At 40.8% G+C, this 18,351-nt stretch overlaps 1 protein-coding gene across 1 annotated transcript in view; it reads right to left on the reverse strand.

Annotated features, from left to right (window-relative positions):
- Positions 1-3,068: 3,068 nt before the first annotated feature.
- LOC126188909 (DNA-directed RNA polymerase II subunit RPB11) overlaps positions 3,069-18,351 on the reverse strand; it is a 36,792-nt gene continuing 21,509 nt past the window's right edge. The window contains exon 4 of the mRNA XM_049930609.1: positions 3,069-3,361. Within this exon, the coding sequence (XP_049786566.1) occupies positions 3,326-3,361 (36 nt within the window). The 3' untranslated portion in view covers positions 3,069-3,325. The remainder of the gene's footprint in view (positions 3,362-18,351) is intronic.

The following is an 18,351-nucleotide window of genomic DNA, read 5'->3' on the forward strand; positions in this document are numbered from 1 at the left end:
ACGCACCAGATTCTCAAGCATGAGATCGAAAAGTAGTATTACGAAATTTTTATATAAATTTGGAATCGTCTTATTCTCCAAAATTTGTCTGATGTCCCCATTTCTTCTTCCTCGTTCTAATAAACAATCTTGTCATCACCAATACTGTAGCTATTGCTCCACTGTCAAAATTTGTTCGCCAATTAACTTCACTAACCCTGCCAGAATCACAGGTTTAGTTATCCCGTGATTATTTTCTGGTTAGGCGTTGTTACGTGTTCGAACAACATGATTTCAACTTCCAGAACAGAACTCATGTGGCTGCTAGCCGGGGACTGCACTACTGGTCCTTACCAGTGTACCGATCTGGCAAAAAATTTTCTGTCAAAATTTCATTTTCTTGGATACACCGAGAAGATAATACGTAATCTTTCTCACCTGTCACTCCTGTGAGTCATTTATTTCCATTCTGGCAGTCAATCTATGGATTTCACTAGTTATTATAACAATGCTGATATTCGCAAATCTAATCAACCACATAATCAGACAGCGATTGGCATTCATCCTTTCGGCTTTACTCCCTCAGCTCGTACAGCCCCGTCCCCTTTTGTCTGCGGAAAGTTTGTTTCTAGATGCGACGAGGATTCTCCTGACAGAGACATCACGTACACTATGCATGCATTCAAAAGTCAACTTACGATTCATTCAAAAAATCAACTTAAAATGTTCCAAAACCAACAGGGAAGCGTTTCAAAATCATATGAATAATCGATAGACAAACATGCGCTAGATGCTAGGTGCTTTGTTAAACAAATTTTTTTCCACAAGAATATGAATTTGGCACCCCCCTTTTCCCGGTAGCATCAAGCTGCTTGCTGCGACTGCTTGCACAGCCAACAGCCACATTCCTGTCACCAGAAGCGGGACAATCTACTACTCAAACGTGACTCAACTGCGCATGCGCATGACTTCACACATAACAGCTAAAACAAATCAAATGTAAACAGTTGCGACTTCACACTCATTGGAGGCAATTTGTTGTTATGAAGCACTGCATAGCCGTCCTAAAACCTTAGACACATTTTCAATTGACAGACGCTTGCATGAACTGTGTGTCGTCGTCGTATATGGCACATTTCCTTTTCAATTTAAGTTATTTTCGTTTTTTTCTCTCGTTTGTGTTCTATTGTTGAAGTATTATTCTGCAGAAGTGGGACACAGTAACATTCTTTGTTAGACTATCGGTTCTTACCAGTCAAAATTAAAAAAATTTAACTGAAAACTAAAACAATGAAAAATTTCCCGGAATTCTAAAGATATACCGGGTTTTTCCCAGATCTCCTGGGTCGTATACACCCTGGTCCATTTTAACACGGGTAATGTGTAACAAAGCAAATACAATCTGCACTGTCTGAATGTTACGTGATACCACGTACTTATACGTTTGTGACTATTACAGCACCATCTGTCACAAAGCAAAAAAGTGGTCCAACTTAAACATTCATATTTCTTTATGTACTACACGAATATGTAATTAAAAATGGAGGTTCCTATTTAAAAAACCGCAGTTGGTATCCGTTTGACCTATGGCAGCGACATCTAGCGGGCAAACCATAGCGCCATCTGGTTTCCCCCTTCAAGCTAGACGAGTTTTGTTTGATGCTTATTTCGTGAGATATTTGGCCCAGTCACTATCAATGGACCACCCTGTATACGGTGACAAGAACACCAGTGTCCAGTATGCTGAAGGTCTCACAAGGTCATTTACAACCACGCACTGCAAGCAGAATTCCCAAGCCATGTCCTCACACAATTTCCAAGAATTGGCTACAAAGGAGTGCCCTCATCCTCATCCAGTACCTCCCTTCATTGGAACAACTGAACCATATCCTTTCCTATGGCTTTTGAGTGTTTATCATCATGCCCTGAAATGCAGGACATCCTAAGATCCTTTCCATCCATCCTTATGTGATGTTCCTTCGCCCCCCCCCCCCCCCCTTCCCCAACATGCACAACATCCTAGTCCATTCCTGTTCCACTCCCAAGCCCTTGCCACAAGGAACATATACCTGTTGAAGATCATTGTGTGTGACCTACCAAACCAACCCACACAGCACTTGCTACTCCAGTCCTGTCTCAGGCTTGTCCCACCCCACTGAGACCGGCCCACCTGTCAAAGCAGCCATGTTGTACACCAATTCTGCTGCAATCACTCCACAACCTTGTATATGACAACCAACTGAACCAACTGTCAACAAGAATGAATGGCCACCGCCAAACTGGCCAGAACAAGTCTGAGCACTCAGTGTTACAACATGCTCGATTGTAATGGCTGCTCCACAACCCAGGTCATTTGGATCCTTCCCTCTGCCCCCCATATCTCCTCCATAGTGTGCTGTTTCCCACCGTCTCTGACATGAGGTGTGCCTTGTGTCTAGCCTGTGCACTTGTCACCCATTTCTCAAACATTCGTGGCAAGCAAACCAGCTGCATCCCCATAGCCACTAGCTGTCCAGCCCAACAATATTCCTGTCTCCTACTGCCACCTAACCCCCCACCCCCACCCCCTCTCTCTACGCATCCCACCCACCCTACCCCCGACCACTTGTTGATCTGCAAGCCTGGTATTGTGCATCGAGCAAGCACAATGTAAGAGCACAGGAGGGGAGGGAGAGAGAGAGAGAGAGAGAGAGAGAGAGAGAGAGAGAGAGAGACTGATTTAGGGGAGGTATGTTCGTGTGTGTGTGTGTGTGTGTGTGTGTGTGTGTGTGTGTGTGTGTGTGTGTGTGTGTGTGTTTGTAAATATTCATTCCAAAAGCTAACAAGTTTGCTTTCTTTCCTGTGTGTGCCTGCCAATGACTCAATGCCTCTTCTTTTTGGCAAGAGGTATCCTTTATTCCTTAAGTATTTTATAGGTTTACATTACACAAGCCACAGATTTAAATAATTTTGCCCACACCATATGTAATTAAATATGCAGTGGCAACAGGATCAAGATTCTCCATTCTGAATATTGCATAAATTGCTGGATAGAAAATACTGAAAGAATATTTATAGAGGAGAGTAATAAAATTACTGGGCAACATAAATACTTCTCACACAGTTTTATTATACAAAATAGGTTTTACAAAACAAACATTTCATTCCACCATCTTAATATTATTCTAGAAGTATGAATAAAATGGACTGGAAGGAAATAATACTAGTTTTCTTTGTACATCCATACCATTGAGAGTGTCAAATATATACATTGAGAACAATAAGGAACATTAACTGATCTAATGAAGATGATAAAATTATGTGTCACTAGACATGCTGTGTACAGCATTTCAAGCATCTGGTAATATTAATCCAATCCATCTTTCTTCTCTTTTATCGCTTCCTGGAATACAACAATGGATAAGATGCAATGGATAAAAAAGTCAGCCTTAGCAGTAAAAAATTAAACTCTTTGTAACAGCAGAGAAAATTTTACCATTTTTTTTGAATCTGTGATTTTTCACAACTTGCTTATATGAGGTTTAAATAATATATATCAATAAAACATACAAAACTTTTGGGAACCTCAGCAAATTCCACATCTGACAAAACATTTAAATTTGATAATTTTTTCCCCACTAGCATTTTCATAACGATAAAACTAATAAAGTGAAAGTGCATCGACAATGCTACAACAAAGTTGAAATACATAATTTTCATAACACTGAACATGGACTTACCACAAAATTTTTAAAAAATGTATCAGAAAGACAATAATTATGCAATTCATATTTCACCCATATGAAATGAAAGCTACACAGTTCATATTTATGCAGTAAGGAACTAATTAAGGTTACATATGAAACTTTGTGAGCAGCATTTGGAAGATGGCATCCAAATAATGAAATTAATTTGCACTTTGCATTCCTGTTTTTAGTGCATGGGTGTGCCACTTTGCAGGCAGCAGCCCATTAAAGAAGTTGTCTGCAGACAAATGTTTTAATTAAGATTCTAATTTGTCTTTATACACTCCAAGAAAAGGCACTTGCCAAATAAGTGATAATTTAAAATTAATAACCAGATTGCAAATGAATGGCAGAGACAAACAATGAAAAAATGCAGAAGGCAAAAGCTGGTAACACTAAAGAGCCCTGTCTTCCCGACATATGGTCCGCGTGCCATGCCTTCCACCTGAATCTAAACATCAATGGATGGAGTTAATGAATAAAACAAAAAAAAGGCTGATGAAAAAGAGTAAACCCATAAACCCACAGCTTCTGTGTTGGTAAAAGAGCAAATTCTGTGGAGCTGTAAATGCTTGGGTACATTGCCAATACAGGGTATTTGCTTCAAAACTTCTTGCAGTGAAAATGTACGGGGTGAGTCAAAAAGGACTTTACAACTTCAGAATGATATACAAATTTATTGAGATAACTTTAGAATTAGTACTGTGTCATTTTGTAGTAAACCACCTCAAGTTTGATTCACATAGTACAACAGTACCCCATTCTGCCACCAGGAGCACCAGTGTAGTGCACAGTTAAAATGGCTATGCGGAGTGTGCCCACTATCTGTATTTGTTTTATTCTTTACCTGGGGTTCCATCAATGACCGTGTGTTATGTTCCTTCACTACCAAACAATTTAGCTGACCTGAAAAATCGAATCTCCATAGCTGTTGCACAAGTTACACCTGATTTGCTGCAATGACTGTGGGAAGAAATCAATAACCAGCGGGATGTTTGTTGCTTCACAAATGGTAGTCACATCAAACAAATATGACACTTGACACTTTTATGTGAAACTTGAGGTTGTTTGCTACAATTCTATAGTTATCTCAATACATTTCTATATAATTCCAAAGTTGTAAATACATTTCTGACTCACCCTGTATAATTTAGATATGGTCCAGTCTTTCTCAAAATCCCACGTGCTCTACTCTAGCTTTTTCTGTCAAAATGACCACTGGACAGCAAATTCCAACATAGCTCTATTGTTAGAATGGTGATATATTCTTCCAAGTATAAAAATATGATGTTCAAACAAAGAAAAATGCATTGGTTTTTTTACAGTCTCCACTTAAACAGTATTGGTTTAGGGTGTCTACCCTCTTCCTATGATTCACATCAAGTTCTCAGGTGTTTCAGTTATGCTTTCACAAGGACTACACTATTGTATTGTAATGAGCAACATATCTCAAAATTCTTTTGATCACTTTGGTCAGGCCATCTTAATAAGAACCAAAACAACAAAGCAGCAGTCTCGCAGCAACCGAGTATCTTTTATACAATTTCTTTTCATCAGGTGCTTTGCTATTTACCGAAATCCTCCAACAAATCAAAACCTCTCACTTGCCTATACTATTCCTGAATTCACATACTCCCAGCATTCCATCCTACAGCAATTGGTTGCTTAAAAGTGATAAGGTCGGTCTAAGAAGGATGTCGTTTGAATCGTTACAGAGCTCGTCAGCAATCGTGAATAGCTCCTCCAATGTCTTTGGTCAAATATAGTGCTCGTCAATGGTGGTGTTGGTGGTGTGGTGGTGGTGGTGGGGGTGCTGCTGCAGAATGAAGAATAGCAGTTACATCAGCATGGATGATTGTGTTTGAGATGCCTTGCATAAGCTCATCAATACAGTCAGAGGGGTGGCGAATGAAACAGCATGCGCATGCAAAGGCCAGCTGGCTTTTTGAAGTGCCTAATAGAGTAGTTGGTCTGTCTCGCAATAGCAAGGAAATGACAGTATCACTGGAAAGTGATCACTGTCACAAAGTTCATCATTTAGTGAACAATATAGCGAAGCCAGAAGATTAAAGGGAGAAATCATTAGACCAATACCAGAAGACACCAAGGGCAGCCCTGAAGAACCACCACTGATGCTGCACAGATCATTATCTGTGTGAAGCTGGTCATTTAGGAAGCCCGTACCACACAAAGTGGTACTCCACACAGGGGAGTGGTGTGTACTGAAGTCCCCAAGTTGGAGAAGAATGAGGAAAGTTGTTGGATTAATGTGGTCAATTCGACAAAAGTAAGTGGTCCACCTGGAGGTAGGTAAATGTCACATACGGTAATCGCTGAGGTCATTTGCACCCACGCTGCTATTGCCTTGAAAAAGGTATTAAGGGGAAACCACTCACTGGCGTCATCTGTACAGACCCCTCCAATTGCTCCCTTGGGAGCAACAACAGTGAGGATAGAACCACACCCACAAGTGTCAGCTCAGAATTCATCTGTGTGGGGGGTATTGGCACCTCCGAAGGTACCGGAGGAACCTTGTCCTGAACGTTCTTCTTCATAATCTTTGCTGGGCAAGGTTTATTCAAGTGGCTATTTGCATTGAGCATAGATATAAGCGGGAGGGGGGGGGGGCGATTGTTGTCATGATGTTAGCATAACTTTACTGTCTTATCCACACGATGTAGGCATTCATATATCTTCCATGCCTCAGTAAACGACAGCCAGTCAATAAATTTGTACTCCCGGATCTTCAGTTTGTTCTTGAAAACTGAGCAAAGTGGCAAACATTGAGGGTGATGTTCTGCACTGTTGACACACAAGGGAGGGTGTTCACACGAACTACCTTCATAGTGTGATTGTCCGCAGTTGCTGCATTTTGGGTCCACCGTGCAGCGGGTTGACATATGCGCAAAGAAGCACTTCATATGCAGTGGGATATACAGTTCCACATCACACATGTACCCTGTGACATTAACTTTTTTCAGAAGGAGATTCCCTTCAAAGGATAAGATAAAGGCGCCTGTATCTCTACGATTATCCTTGGGCCTTTTTTTTGTAAACATCTGATAAAATGTATGCCTCACCATTGTAGACTAATCCACAGCACCTCATCTGTTTGGAGGGTAAGAATTCTGTGGAAGATGAATCCTTGAACCACGTTCAAAGATATGTGTGGGGCAATGGTCACAGGCACATCACCTACAAGATCACATATCTTAAGAGCTGTAGTTTGGGCAGCAGAGGAAATTTTAATTATTGATGAACCATTTTCGCAAAGACTCAATTTCACCAAATTTGTCTTCAATGTTTTTGAAACAAGAAGAAGAAGAAGAAGAAGAAGAAGAAGAATTAATGGTTTCATTGCAGTAAACATATCCCCGCCAGTCCCAGTACATACCAAGCATTGGGTGAAATGTTTAACTTCCAGATGTCTGGCTTGTCCTACTTTCCACGTTGTAACCAGGGAAAGAAATGTCGTGGTGTTCTATCTCTCTGCATTGTAAAAGTCCTTCCTATTTGAAGAGACTGCTGAGAGCTTGCGACCACCAGGGGAAGTTTAATTTGCTTCACATGTGAGTCTTCCACTATGGTACCACTCAGGTACCACTCAGTCCCATCTGATCAGGAGCTCTCCCCACAGACACTACCCACCCAAAGCAGCAGTTACCTGGCCAGTAAACCATTGTAAAGAGACCTTGTTGCCAGCCATTATGGCACACACTCCTTGGCTTGTGTGGGAAGTTTCTAGCTCAGGCACCAACAGTGTGATCTCTGCATCGTCAGGGGGCTACCACTGTGAAGGTACTTGACGAACTGAGGCCCCCCGCCCCAAACAAAGTGGCTACTGTGCTGGGTTTTTTGTGTAGGGTGTAATACCTTTACAACAAAGGGAGGATGCGAAGAGAGAAAGTCACAAAAGATGGAATATACACCACACTGGGCAACCTTTGCTGCAGAATCCACACTTCTATAATATTTGGAAAAGGAGTTGCAAGTCAAACACAACAAGGGGTTCATACAGTTAAGAACAAGAAGTTATAGACTGCCAGAAGGGAAGAAAACAGGTATCAAAACTCTCAAACCACAGCCAAGCACAATCAACACCAAGCAGACCATCTAATGGAAAGGCGAATAAGAAAAAAAGAATAATAGAACGACAGACTTGCAGCGCCCCGTTATGGCCAGACACATATTCACAAAAGAGATATCAGCCCCTGGTGGGTATACATTTCAGAGCAAGTATACAAAAGTTGTCCGGTTTGTGAGATGAGCCTCTACAATTTCCACATGAAACCTCCCTTACATGTCATAGTGGTATGACCAAATTGGAGCATTGCATCAGGTTAGGAAAAAACAGTCAGACCTTATGATGGATAAAGCCCACAGGAATATGTTCAGGTAATTCTGGAGTGTTGAAGGTTAGAATAAATGTTGCATCTTCTCCAACATGCCACTGACTACTCGTATAGTTCTGCTCTACTGTGACACCCAAGTGTTTCCATTCTTCATGTAGCTCCTGTATCAGAACAGGTTTAACCAGCAACTCAGCTACAACAGGGTAGTTGCCTAAGGCCTTGTTCCCAGAATCTTAAATACTTGGTGTGATGTGGCAGTTTCAACTAGAAGTGTTCCATTATGAAGTCTTTTAACACTTTTTAAAGACCTAGCAATACCATCTAGTGCCTTGTAATTATAGAAAAGGGAGACTTTCTCAAAGGTTACCTCTGTTCTCACCATACCCTGCCACTGCTGGTGAAGCTACTTGGGATAAACACATCCTACCCTTCCGCAAGTTGATGTACTCTCTTTGTCAAGCCCCTCAAGTTGTGGCCTTTCTGACTTTGATAGCCATGCCAATAGTTATGCTACTGGTGCTATAGCCCACAGCGTCACTGAGGCACGCAAACCCTCCTGCCCGTCCTGAAAGTTCCTATGACAAGCACTGTTGGCTGGGAGGGAAGTGTCAATAGACATGAAAGGGAGTCCGTAACAGAGAAGACTGAGACAGGGTTATAGTATATCCCCAATCCTATTCAATAAGTACACTGAGTAAGCTGGGAAGGAAACCAAGGAGAAATTTGTGAGGAAATTTAGGTTCAAGGAAAAGAAATGGGTCTGCATATGACATAATTCTGTCAGATGTGGCAAAGGACTTGGAAGAGCAGTTGAATGGAATGGATAGTGTCTTGAAAAAAAGGATATAAGATGACAGTATCAACAAATGCAAAACAAGGATAATGGAATGTAATAGTACTAAAACAAATGACACTGTGGAAATGAGACATCAGAAGTAGTACATTAATTTTGCTATTTGGCAGCAATATAAGTGATAGTGGGACCAGTAAAGAAGAAATAAAATGCAGAGTGGCAACAGCAAGAAAACCTTTCCTGAAAGTAGGTGTCTTGACAATAGCCTTCTTTTGAAGTGAAACACTGACAACAAAAAGTATACACAAGAAGAGAAAGGAAGCTTTTAAAATGAGGTGCTTCTGAAAAATGCAGGCAATCAAGTGGGAATACCAACTGACTAACGAAAGTGTACAGAACTGAGATGTAAAAAAGAACTTTATGCCCTAACTTGGCTAAAAGAGGCGTAGGTTGATAGGGCACATCCTGGGGCAGGAAGCAAAAGTTAATTTTGTAACAGAGGGGAGATTTTGGGGGAGGGGAGGGGGGTTGGTTGTCTGAGCCCAGGGCTACGCTACAGTAAATAGGTTCATATGGATGTAAGCTGCAGTAGTTAAGAGACTTACACACAACCTATGAGCAGGAAAACAACAACACAACATACTAGCATGAGAACAGCAACAACAACATTGCACGTGCATGTTCTCCATTGGCATCTACAAACCTACCGTTACCTCGTTTTCTCCAACTTTTCTTCCCTTTATGAGTTCAACGAAGTATTTATTTGGCCCACAGACCATCTAGACACCTAGCTATATGTCTTGCCCCCTTCGACACCATTTCATTCCAAGCTAATTAAGCTTCCCACTCTCGTCACTTTCCTTACACGTTTTTTATTATTTTCTTGCCACTCTTAAAAATGTCCATTATGCATATCTCCATTTCTCAAAAACACCTAAATTCTTTTAAGAGTTTCTATACTGAAAGTCCATATCTCACTGCCTTGAATAAAAGCTGGTAGTATACACAAGCTGCAAACATTACATTTCAGATAAATCGGAAACTTTATTCCAAAAACTGTATTTAATTTGACAAAAGCATTCCAGACAATTTTTACATTCCATTTATTTCTCTTTTTCCAACCCAATATAGTGAAACCTCACATAGCGAACATAATTCATTCTATAATCTTACTTGTAGTGTGAAACATTTGTTAAGCAAAACAATGGATCCCATACAAATTAATGTAAAATACAATAATGTGTTCCATGCAGAAAAGTACTAAAAGTTTTATATTATTCATGCCATTTATTCAAAGAAAATTATACATGCAGTATTATGTACTTTATTATTTGCGATACATAACTAATTCTGGAAGCTATCTGCAGTAATTTGTTTTGCTCAAGTTTCAACACTGGCCAGAAATACAACACAGCATTACTGTCCAATAAATTTGTAGCGCACACAGCCACTGCTTTATTGGGATGATGATTTTCAATGTACGATATAACCGATTCCCATGCTTTCAGCATTTCTCTTAATGCGCCAGAAGATTGCTGCTTTGCTCTTACTGCCTCCTCCTCAACATCCTCTGAAAGACTACTCTCTACAACTTCCTGCTGTGAAACAACTGCAACTCCATAAGCTCTTCTGTGGTCATTTCTTTGCTGTGATCTCCCACAAGCTCATCAATATCATTGTTATCGACTTCTAGTCCCAATCTCTCAATCAAAGACACAATCTCACTGATTACAGGCTCCACACATACTGACTCAAATTCCTCAGAGTCACATTCAACACCACACCCCAGCCAAATCTTCTTCCAAGCAGAAGTGACAGTTATCTTGCTACTCCCTTCTCAAGCCTTTTCAATTTTGATGCAGGCAACAATGTTAAGTGACATTTCCAGTACTCTCTGAGAGTGAGAATGGTAGCATCAGTCAATTCAAAGCAATGCCCAAAGAGTGCTTAATGTAGATCTGCTTAAAGTTAGAAATAATCACATGGTCCATACACTAGAGTAACAGAGTGGTGCTGGGAGGCAGAAATTGGATCTTGTTGAATTCTTCAAGGAGGTGATCTCATAGGCCTGCGGAATGGGCAGGATCATTGTTCATAATAAGCAAGACATGGAGTGGCAGCTTCATCCCAAGTAAATACTTTTTCAGCAAAGTATCAAACACTTCATTGATCCAACCACAAGAGAGATCACATGTTGGCCAAGCCTTGTTGCTGGTCCTCCACAACACATTTAACCTGCTCTTCTGGACTTTACACTTCTTGATGGCTTGTAGAGTTTCTAAATGGTAAACAAGCAGCAGTTTCATTTTCAAACTGCCACTTGCAATGGCACAGAATAGCAGTGTGAGACAGTCTTTCATTGGCTTGTGACCTGGCAATACACTCTCCTCTGCTGTTATAAAGGTGCACTTCGACATCTTTTTCCAGAATAGACCCATTTTGTCACAATGAAAAACCTGTTGCAGCAGATAACCCCCAGAATCTGGAGGCATCTTGAAGTTGCTGATGAAGTTCTCTGCTGCCTTTGTGTTGGTGCTGGCTGCTTTGCTGTGGATGCTGGTTCTTCTCTTAAACTTCTCAAACCACCCATGGCTTCCTTTAAACACTTCTTTGGCCACTAAAGATCCTGGCGTCTTCTTAAGAAGGTTGGCAAAAATCATTCTCGCCTTCTCACAAATTATGTTCTTGTTTATAGTGTCGTCTTGCAGTTGCTTTTCATTTATCCATATAAGGAGCAGCCTTTTGACATCATCCAGGATATAAAACCATTGTTTAGATGCTCTTGTCACTTCCTTTTTTGAAGCATGTATCTCCTTAATCTTGTCTTGTTCTTGAGGATAATGCAAATAGATGATGCAAATCGATTGTATGTGCATGCTAAATCATGCAAGGCTTGCACCATGTTCGCATTTTTTAATGATTTTTCATTTCATTCTAAGGTCTTTTTTCTCTTATGGTCATCTTCTTGCAGCTTTATCACCAAGGACATTTCTATGAAGGTTATTAAAATTTGCACACAAAAAACACAAAAAGTTTAGAAAAATGTGTGATCACAAGCTGCACTAAGCTGGTAGAAACAGCACTAAACATAGACTGCAGGATGTACTAAAGACATCGTTGATATACCACTGACAACAATGAAAGGTGTTCATACTGTTGAACATTTCCCCCGCCATGTGAGAACGGCTGGCCATCTCAGTAATTGTCGTCACTCATTATGCCACTCATTATATAATTTTTTTACAATTTGTTTTGCTCATTAAGCAAATGGCACCTAAAGGGAGGGGCTCATTTAGTGCTGTTCCACTACGTTTCTTCAATTTGTCAGCTGCTTCTATGACATTACTGTAAATTAGTAGTATTTTCTTTTTGATTCCTTGATAATACATTATTTTCATATTATTATAATATTTATGTAATTCTTTTTAATATTCTATGCTATGTTGGCACCAAAAAAATAGTTACAGTTATCAGATGAACCCTAATCGCCCATTCTTAACAAATCACTACATTCACTTCACTAAAATGATTGTCAACTACAGAGCAGGGAATGTATCTGACAAACATTTTGAGAATCATTGTGGGCCAGCAACAGGAAAATGGCACAAATGTCTTACATTAACTTCTTAGACAGCATACTCAACAGCAATGGCGAATTTCATAGCTGCCGGGGGTATGTGGCATACTGGACTCTATAACTAACTTCTTTCACAAAATACAGGTAGAGACGACAACAGCAATGTCATGCAGCAAATGAGATCTGTGTGAAGTACGGTAAAATGCAAGCATGTAAAATAAATGTTTTAAATAACATCATGAAATTAATGTTATCCTGTTGAGTTGATTTGTTGGTTCATACTGAACTCTATATATGTTCCATTCACTTACAGCCAAAACATTTTCAAATAGTTTCAGAATTCATTACATCATAAAAGTTAGTGTTAGTGGGAAGGATCCATATGTCACAGACTGTGAAGCAGTCACTGAAATGAAGGATGTCATGTTTGGCAGCGTGCTCAGCAACAGGGTGGTCCACTCGTTCCTTGGCCACAGTGTGTTTGTGGCCATTTATGCGGATAGACAGCTTGCTGGTTGTCATGCCAACACAGAATGCAGCACAGTAGTTGCAGCTTACCATGTAGATCACACAAATGGTTTCACAGGTAGCCCTGCGTTTGATGGGATAGGTGATGTTTGTGACCGGACTGAAGTAGGTGGTGGCCGGAGGATGTATGGGACAGGTCTTGCATCTAGGTCTATTACAGGGATATGAGCCATGAGGTAAGAGGTTGGGCACAGGCGTTGTTTAGTGATAGACGAGTATATTGTGTAGGTTTGGTGGTCAGCAGAATACCACTGTGGGAGGGATGGGAAGGATTGTGGACAGGATATTTCTCATTTCAGGGCACGATGAGAAGTAGTCGAAACCCTGGTGGAGGATGTGATTCAGTCCTGGGTGGTACTGAGTTACGAGGGGAATGCTCCGATGTGGCCGGATGGTGGGACTTTGGGAGGTGGTGAGACACTGAAAAGATAAGGCACAGGAGATCAGTTTTTGTACAAGGTTGGGAGGATAATTATGGTCTGTGAAAGCTTCAGTGAGACCCTTGGTATATTTCAATAAGGACCACTCGACACTGCAGATGTGATGACCAAGGATGGCTAGACTGTATGGAAGTGACTTCTTGGTATGGAATGAGTGGCAGACGTTAAAGTGGAGGCATTGCTGGTGGTTAGTGTGTCTGATAGGGATGCAGGTACTGATGTAGCCACTTTGAGGTGGAGGTCAACATCTAGGAAGAAGGCTTGTTGGGTCGAGTAGGACCAGGTGAAGCAAATTGAGGTTCTGGAGGAATGTGGATAGGGTGTCCTCACCCTCGATCCAGATTGCAAAGACGTCATCAATGAAACCGAAACAGGTGATCAGTTTTGGATTCTGGGTGTTTATGAAGGATTATTATAGATGGCCATGATGACTTTGGAAGGTGATGGGAGACCGAAAAGATAAGGCACGGGAGATTTGTTTTTGCACAAGGTTGGGAGTATAATAACTGACTGAAGGCTTCAGTGAGACCCTTGGTATATTTCGTGAGGGACCGCTCATTGCTGCAAATGCTACGACCATGGGTGGCTATGCTGTGTGGAAGGGCCTTCTTGATATAACCAAATGTCAAAATCATTTGAATGAATGTCCAAGAAATTAACCAACAACACACACTTAGCCCTTCCAGAGCAGTAGGTTATTTCAATTGTATATCACATCCTTGCCGCCCCCCCCCCCCCCCCTCCCATGAACCATGGACCTTGCCATTGGTGGGGAGGCTTGCGTGCCTCAGCAATACAGATGGCCGTACCGTAGGTGCAACCACAATGGAGGGGTATCTGTTGAGAGGCCAGACAAATGTGTGGTTCCTGAAGAGGGGCAGCAGCCTTTTCAGTAGTTCAAGGGGCAACAGTCTGGATGATTGACTGATCTGGCCTTGTAACATTAACCAAAACGGCCTTATTGTGGTGGTACTGCGAACAGCTGAAAGCAAAGGGAAACTACAGCCGTAATTTTTCCTCGAGGGCATGCAGCTTTACTGTATGATTAAATGATGATGGCGTCCTCTTGGGTAAAATATTCCGGAGGTAAAATAGTCCCCCATTTGGCTCTCCGGGCGGGGGCTACTCAGGAGGACGTCGTTATCAGGAGAAAGAAAACTGGCGTTCTACGGATCGGAGCGTGGAATGTCAGATCCCTTAATCAGGCAGGTAGGTTAGAAAATTTAAAAAGGGAAATGGATAGGTTAAAGTTAGATATAGTGGGAATTAGTGAAGTTCGGTGGCAGGAGGACCAAGACTTTTGGTCAGGTGAATACAGGGTTATAAATACAAAATCAAATAGTGGTAATGCAGGAGTAGGTTTAATAATGAATAAAAAAATAGGAGTGTGGGTAAGCTACTACAAACAGCATAGTGAATGCATTATTGTGGCCAAGATAGACACAAAGCCCACGCCTACTACAGTAGTACAAGTTTATATGCCAACTAGCTCTGCAGATGATGAAGAAATTGATGAAATGTATGATGAGATAAAAGAAATTATTCAGGTAGTGACGGGAGACAAAAATTTAATAGTCATGGGTGACTGGAATTCGTCAGTAGGAAAAGGGAGAGAAGGAAACATAGTAGGTGAATATGGACTGGGGGGAAGAAATGAAAGAGGAAGCCGTCTGGTAGAATTTTGCACAGAGCATAACTTAATCATAGCTAATACTTGGTTCAAGAATCATAAAAGAAGGTTGTATGCATGGAAGAATCCTGGAGATACTAAAAGGTATCAGATAGATTATATAATGGTAAGACAGAGATTTAGGAATCAGGTTTTAAATTGTAAGACATTTCCACGGGCAGATGTGGACTCTGACCACAATCTATTGGTTATGAACTGTAGATTAAAACTGAAGAAACTGCAAAAAGGTGGGAATTTAAGGAGATGGGACCTGGATAAACTGACTAAACCAGAGGTTGTACAGAGTTTCAGGGAGGGCATAAGGGAACAATTGACAGGAATGGGGGAAAGAAATACAGTAGAAGAAGAATGGGTAGCTCTGAGGGATGAAGTAGTGAAGGCAGCAGAGGATCAAGTAGGTTAAAAGATGAGGGCTAATAGAAATCCTTGGGTAACAGAAGAAATATTGAATTTAATTGATGAAAGGAGAAAATATAAAAATACAGTAAATGAAGCAGGCAAAAAGGAATACAAACGTCTCAAAAATGAGATCGACAGGAAGCGCAAAATGGCTAAGCAGGGATGGCTAGAGGACAAATGTAAGGATGTGGAGGCTTATCTCACTAGGGGTAAGATAGATACTGCCTACAGGAAAATTAAAGAGACCTTTGGAGAGAAGAGAACCACTTGTATGAATATCAAGAGCTCAGATGGAAACCCAGTTCTAAGCAAAGAAGGGAAGGCGGAAAGGTGGAAGTAGTATATAGAGTGTTTATACAAGGGCGATGTACTTGAGGCCAATATTATGGAAATGGAAGAGGATGAAGATGAAGACGAAATGGGAGATAAGATACTGCGTGAAGAGTTTGACAGAGCACTGAAAGACCCAAGTCGAAACAAGGCCCTGGGAGTAGACAACATTCCATTGGAACTACAGACGGCCTTGGGAGAGCCAGTCCTGACAAAACTCTACCATCTGGTGAGCAAGATATATGAGACAGGCGAAATACCCTCAGACTTCAAGAAGAATATAATAATTCCAATCCCAAAGAAAGCAGGTGTTGACAGATGTGAAAATTACCGAACTATCAGTTTAATAAGTCACAGCTGCAAAATACTAACGCAAATTCTTTACAGACGAATGGAAAAACTGGTAGAAGCCGACCTCGGGGAAGATCAGTTTGGATTCCGCAGAAATGTTGGAACACGTGAGGCAATACTAACCTTACGACTTATCTTAGAAGAAAGATTAAGAAAAGGCAAACCTGCGTTTCTAGCATTTGTAGACTTAGAGAAAGCTTTTGACAATGTTAACTGGAATACTCTCTTTCAAATTCTGAAGGTGGCAGGGGTAAAATACAGGGAGCGAAAGGCTATTTACAATTTGTACAGAAACCAGATGGCAGTTATAAGAGTCGAGGGGATGAAAGGGAAGCAGTGGTTGGGAAGGGAGTGAGACAGGGTTGTAGCCTGTCCCCGATGTTATTCAATCTGTATATTGAGCAAGCAGTAAAGGAAACAAAAGAAAAATTCAGAGTAGGTATTAAAAATCATAGAGAAGAAATAAAAACTTTGAGGTTCGCCGATGACATTGTAATTCTGTCAGAGACAGCAAAGGACTTGGAAGAGCAGTTGAATGGAATGGACAGTGTCATGAAAGGAGGGTATAAGATGAACATCAACAAAAGCAAAACGAGGATAATGGAATGTAGTCGAATTAAGTCGGGTGATGCTGAGGGAATTAGATTAGGAAATGAGACACTTACAGCAGTAAAGGAGTTTTGCTATTTGGGGAGCAAAACAACTGATGATGGTCGAAGTAGAAAGGATATAAAATGTAGACTGGCAATGGGAAGGAAAGCGTTTCTGAAGAAGAGAAATTTGTTAACATCGAGTATAGATTTAAGTGTCAGGAAGTCGTTTCTGAAAGTATTTGTATGGAGTGTAGCCATGTATGGAAGTGAAACATGGATGATAAATAGTTTGGACAAGAAGAGAATAGAAGCTTTCGAAATGTGGTGCTACAGAAGAATGCTGAAGATAAGATGGGTAGATCACATAACTAATGAGGAGGTATTGAATAGAATTGGGGAGAAGAGGAGTTTGTGGCACATTTTGACAAAAAGAAGGGACCGGTTGGTAGGACATGTTTTGAGGCATCAAGGGATCACAAATTTAACATTAGAGGACAGCGTGGAGGGTAAAAATCATAGAGGGAGACCAAGAGATGAATACACCAAGCAGATTCAAAAGGATGTAGGTTGCAGTAGTGGGAGATGAAGAAGCTTGCACAGGATAGAGTAGCATGGAGAGCTGCATCAAACCAGTCTCAGGACTGAAGACCACAACAATAACAACAACACATTCTTCATATTTCATCTCTGAAAGCTTAAACCATTAATTGGTTCCACTCACTTTCAAACTCTGAAAACTGTACAAAGTCAGATGGTATTAATAAACACATACAAAGAAAATTCACTCTTATCTCCATTGTGATATCAGAAAGGAAACAGTTAATTATTATGGATACTAAATGAGTTGCAAATCTGGTCAAATGTTACCTGTGGAAAATTGTATCAGAGAAACTATCAATGGAAACTGACATTCACTTTACAATTTACGACAGCATCTTGGTGTGTTATCTGTTTACTGACATGCCATCAACGAAGGCTATACACTTGCTGTGTTGTCCATGGCTACAGCTACACTAAGGGTGTACGTTTCTCCACCTGCCTTGCAAGCTATGAATTTGGCAATTTTCAATATTTAAAAAAATGTTTGCAGTGTGCCATAGCAGTTGCAATTTGGTGTAGTGTTTCTTTTGGTGTATTCTACCTGTATAAATACTTTCAGGGCAGGTTTCGACATGCTGGACTGGACTGTTCCCTTGTAAGAGCAATTAAAGAAATTTAAAGTATACCAACATTTATTCTGATATGGGGGGAAGAAAAGGCTGAAATTCTGTGGAACCAACCAGATTAACGAGTCAGGTTGTGGAATTCTACAAGACCCACAATAAAGCTAAAAATGAAACAATAAAATGGGCTGGTGCAGTTAAAGAAGAACCACACACAAAAAAAAAAAAACTGTAGGCAGAAAATTAATGACAGCCAGTTAACCTGACAGAAAACAGAAGGAAGAAGAGAGTAAATTTGTCTGACAGGCAGAAAAAAGTCCCACTCTGAGAGAATGAATTTGATATGGACACATAAAACAAAACAGCACCCTGAAAATGCCCATCGTAGTACATAATGTGGTCCACCAACAGCACCCTGAAAATGCCCATCG

This window comes from Schistocerca cancellata, chromosome 1, assembly GCF_023864275.1.
Source record: "Schistocerca cancellata isolate TAMUIC-IGC-003103 chromosome 1, iqSchCanc2.1, whole genome shotgun sequence".
Lineage (NCBI taxonomy): Eukaryota > Metazoa > Arthropoda > Insecta > Orthoptera > Acrididae > Schistocerca > Schistocerca cancellata.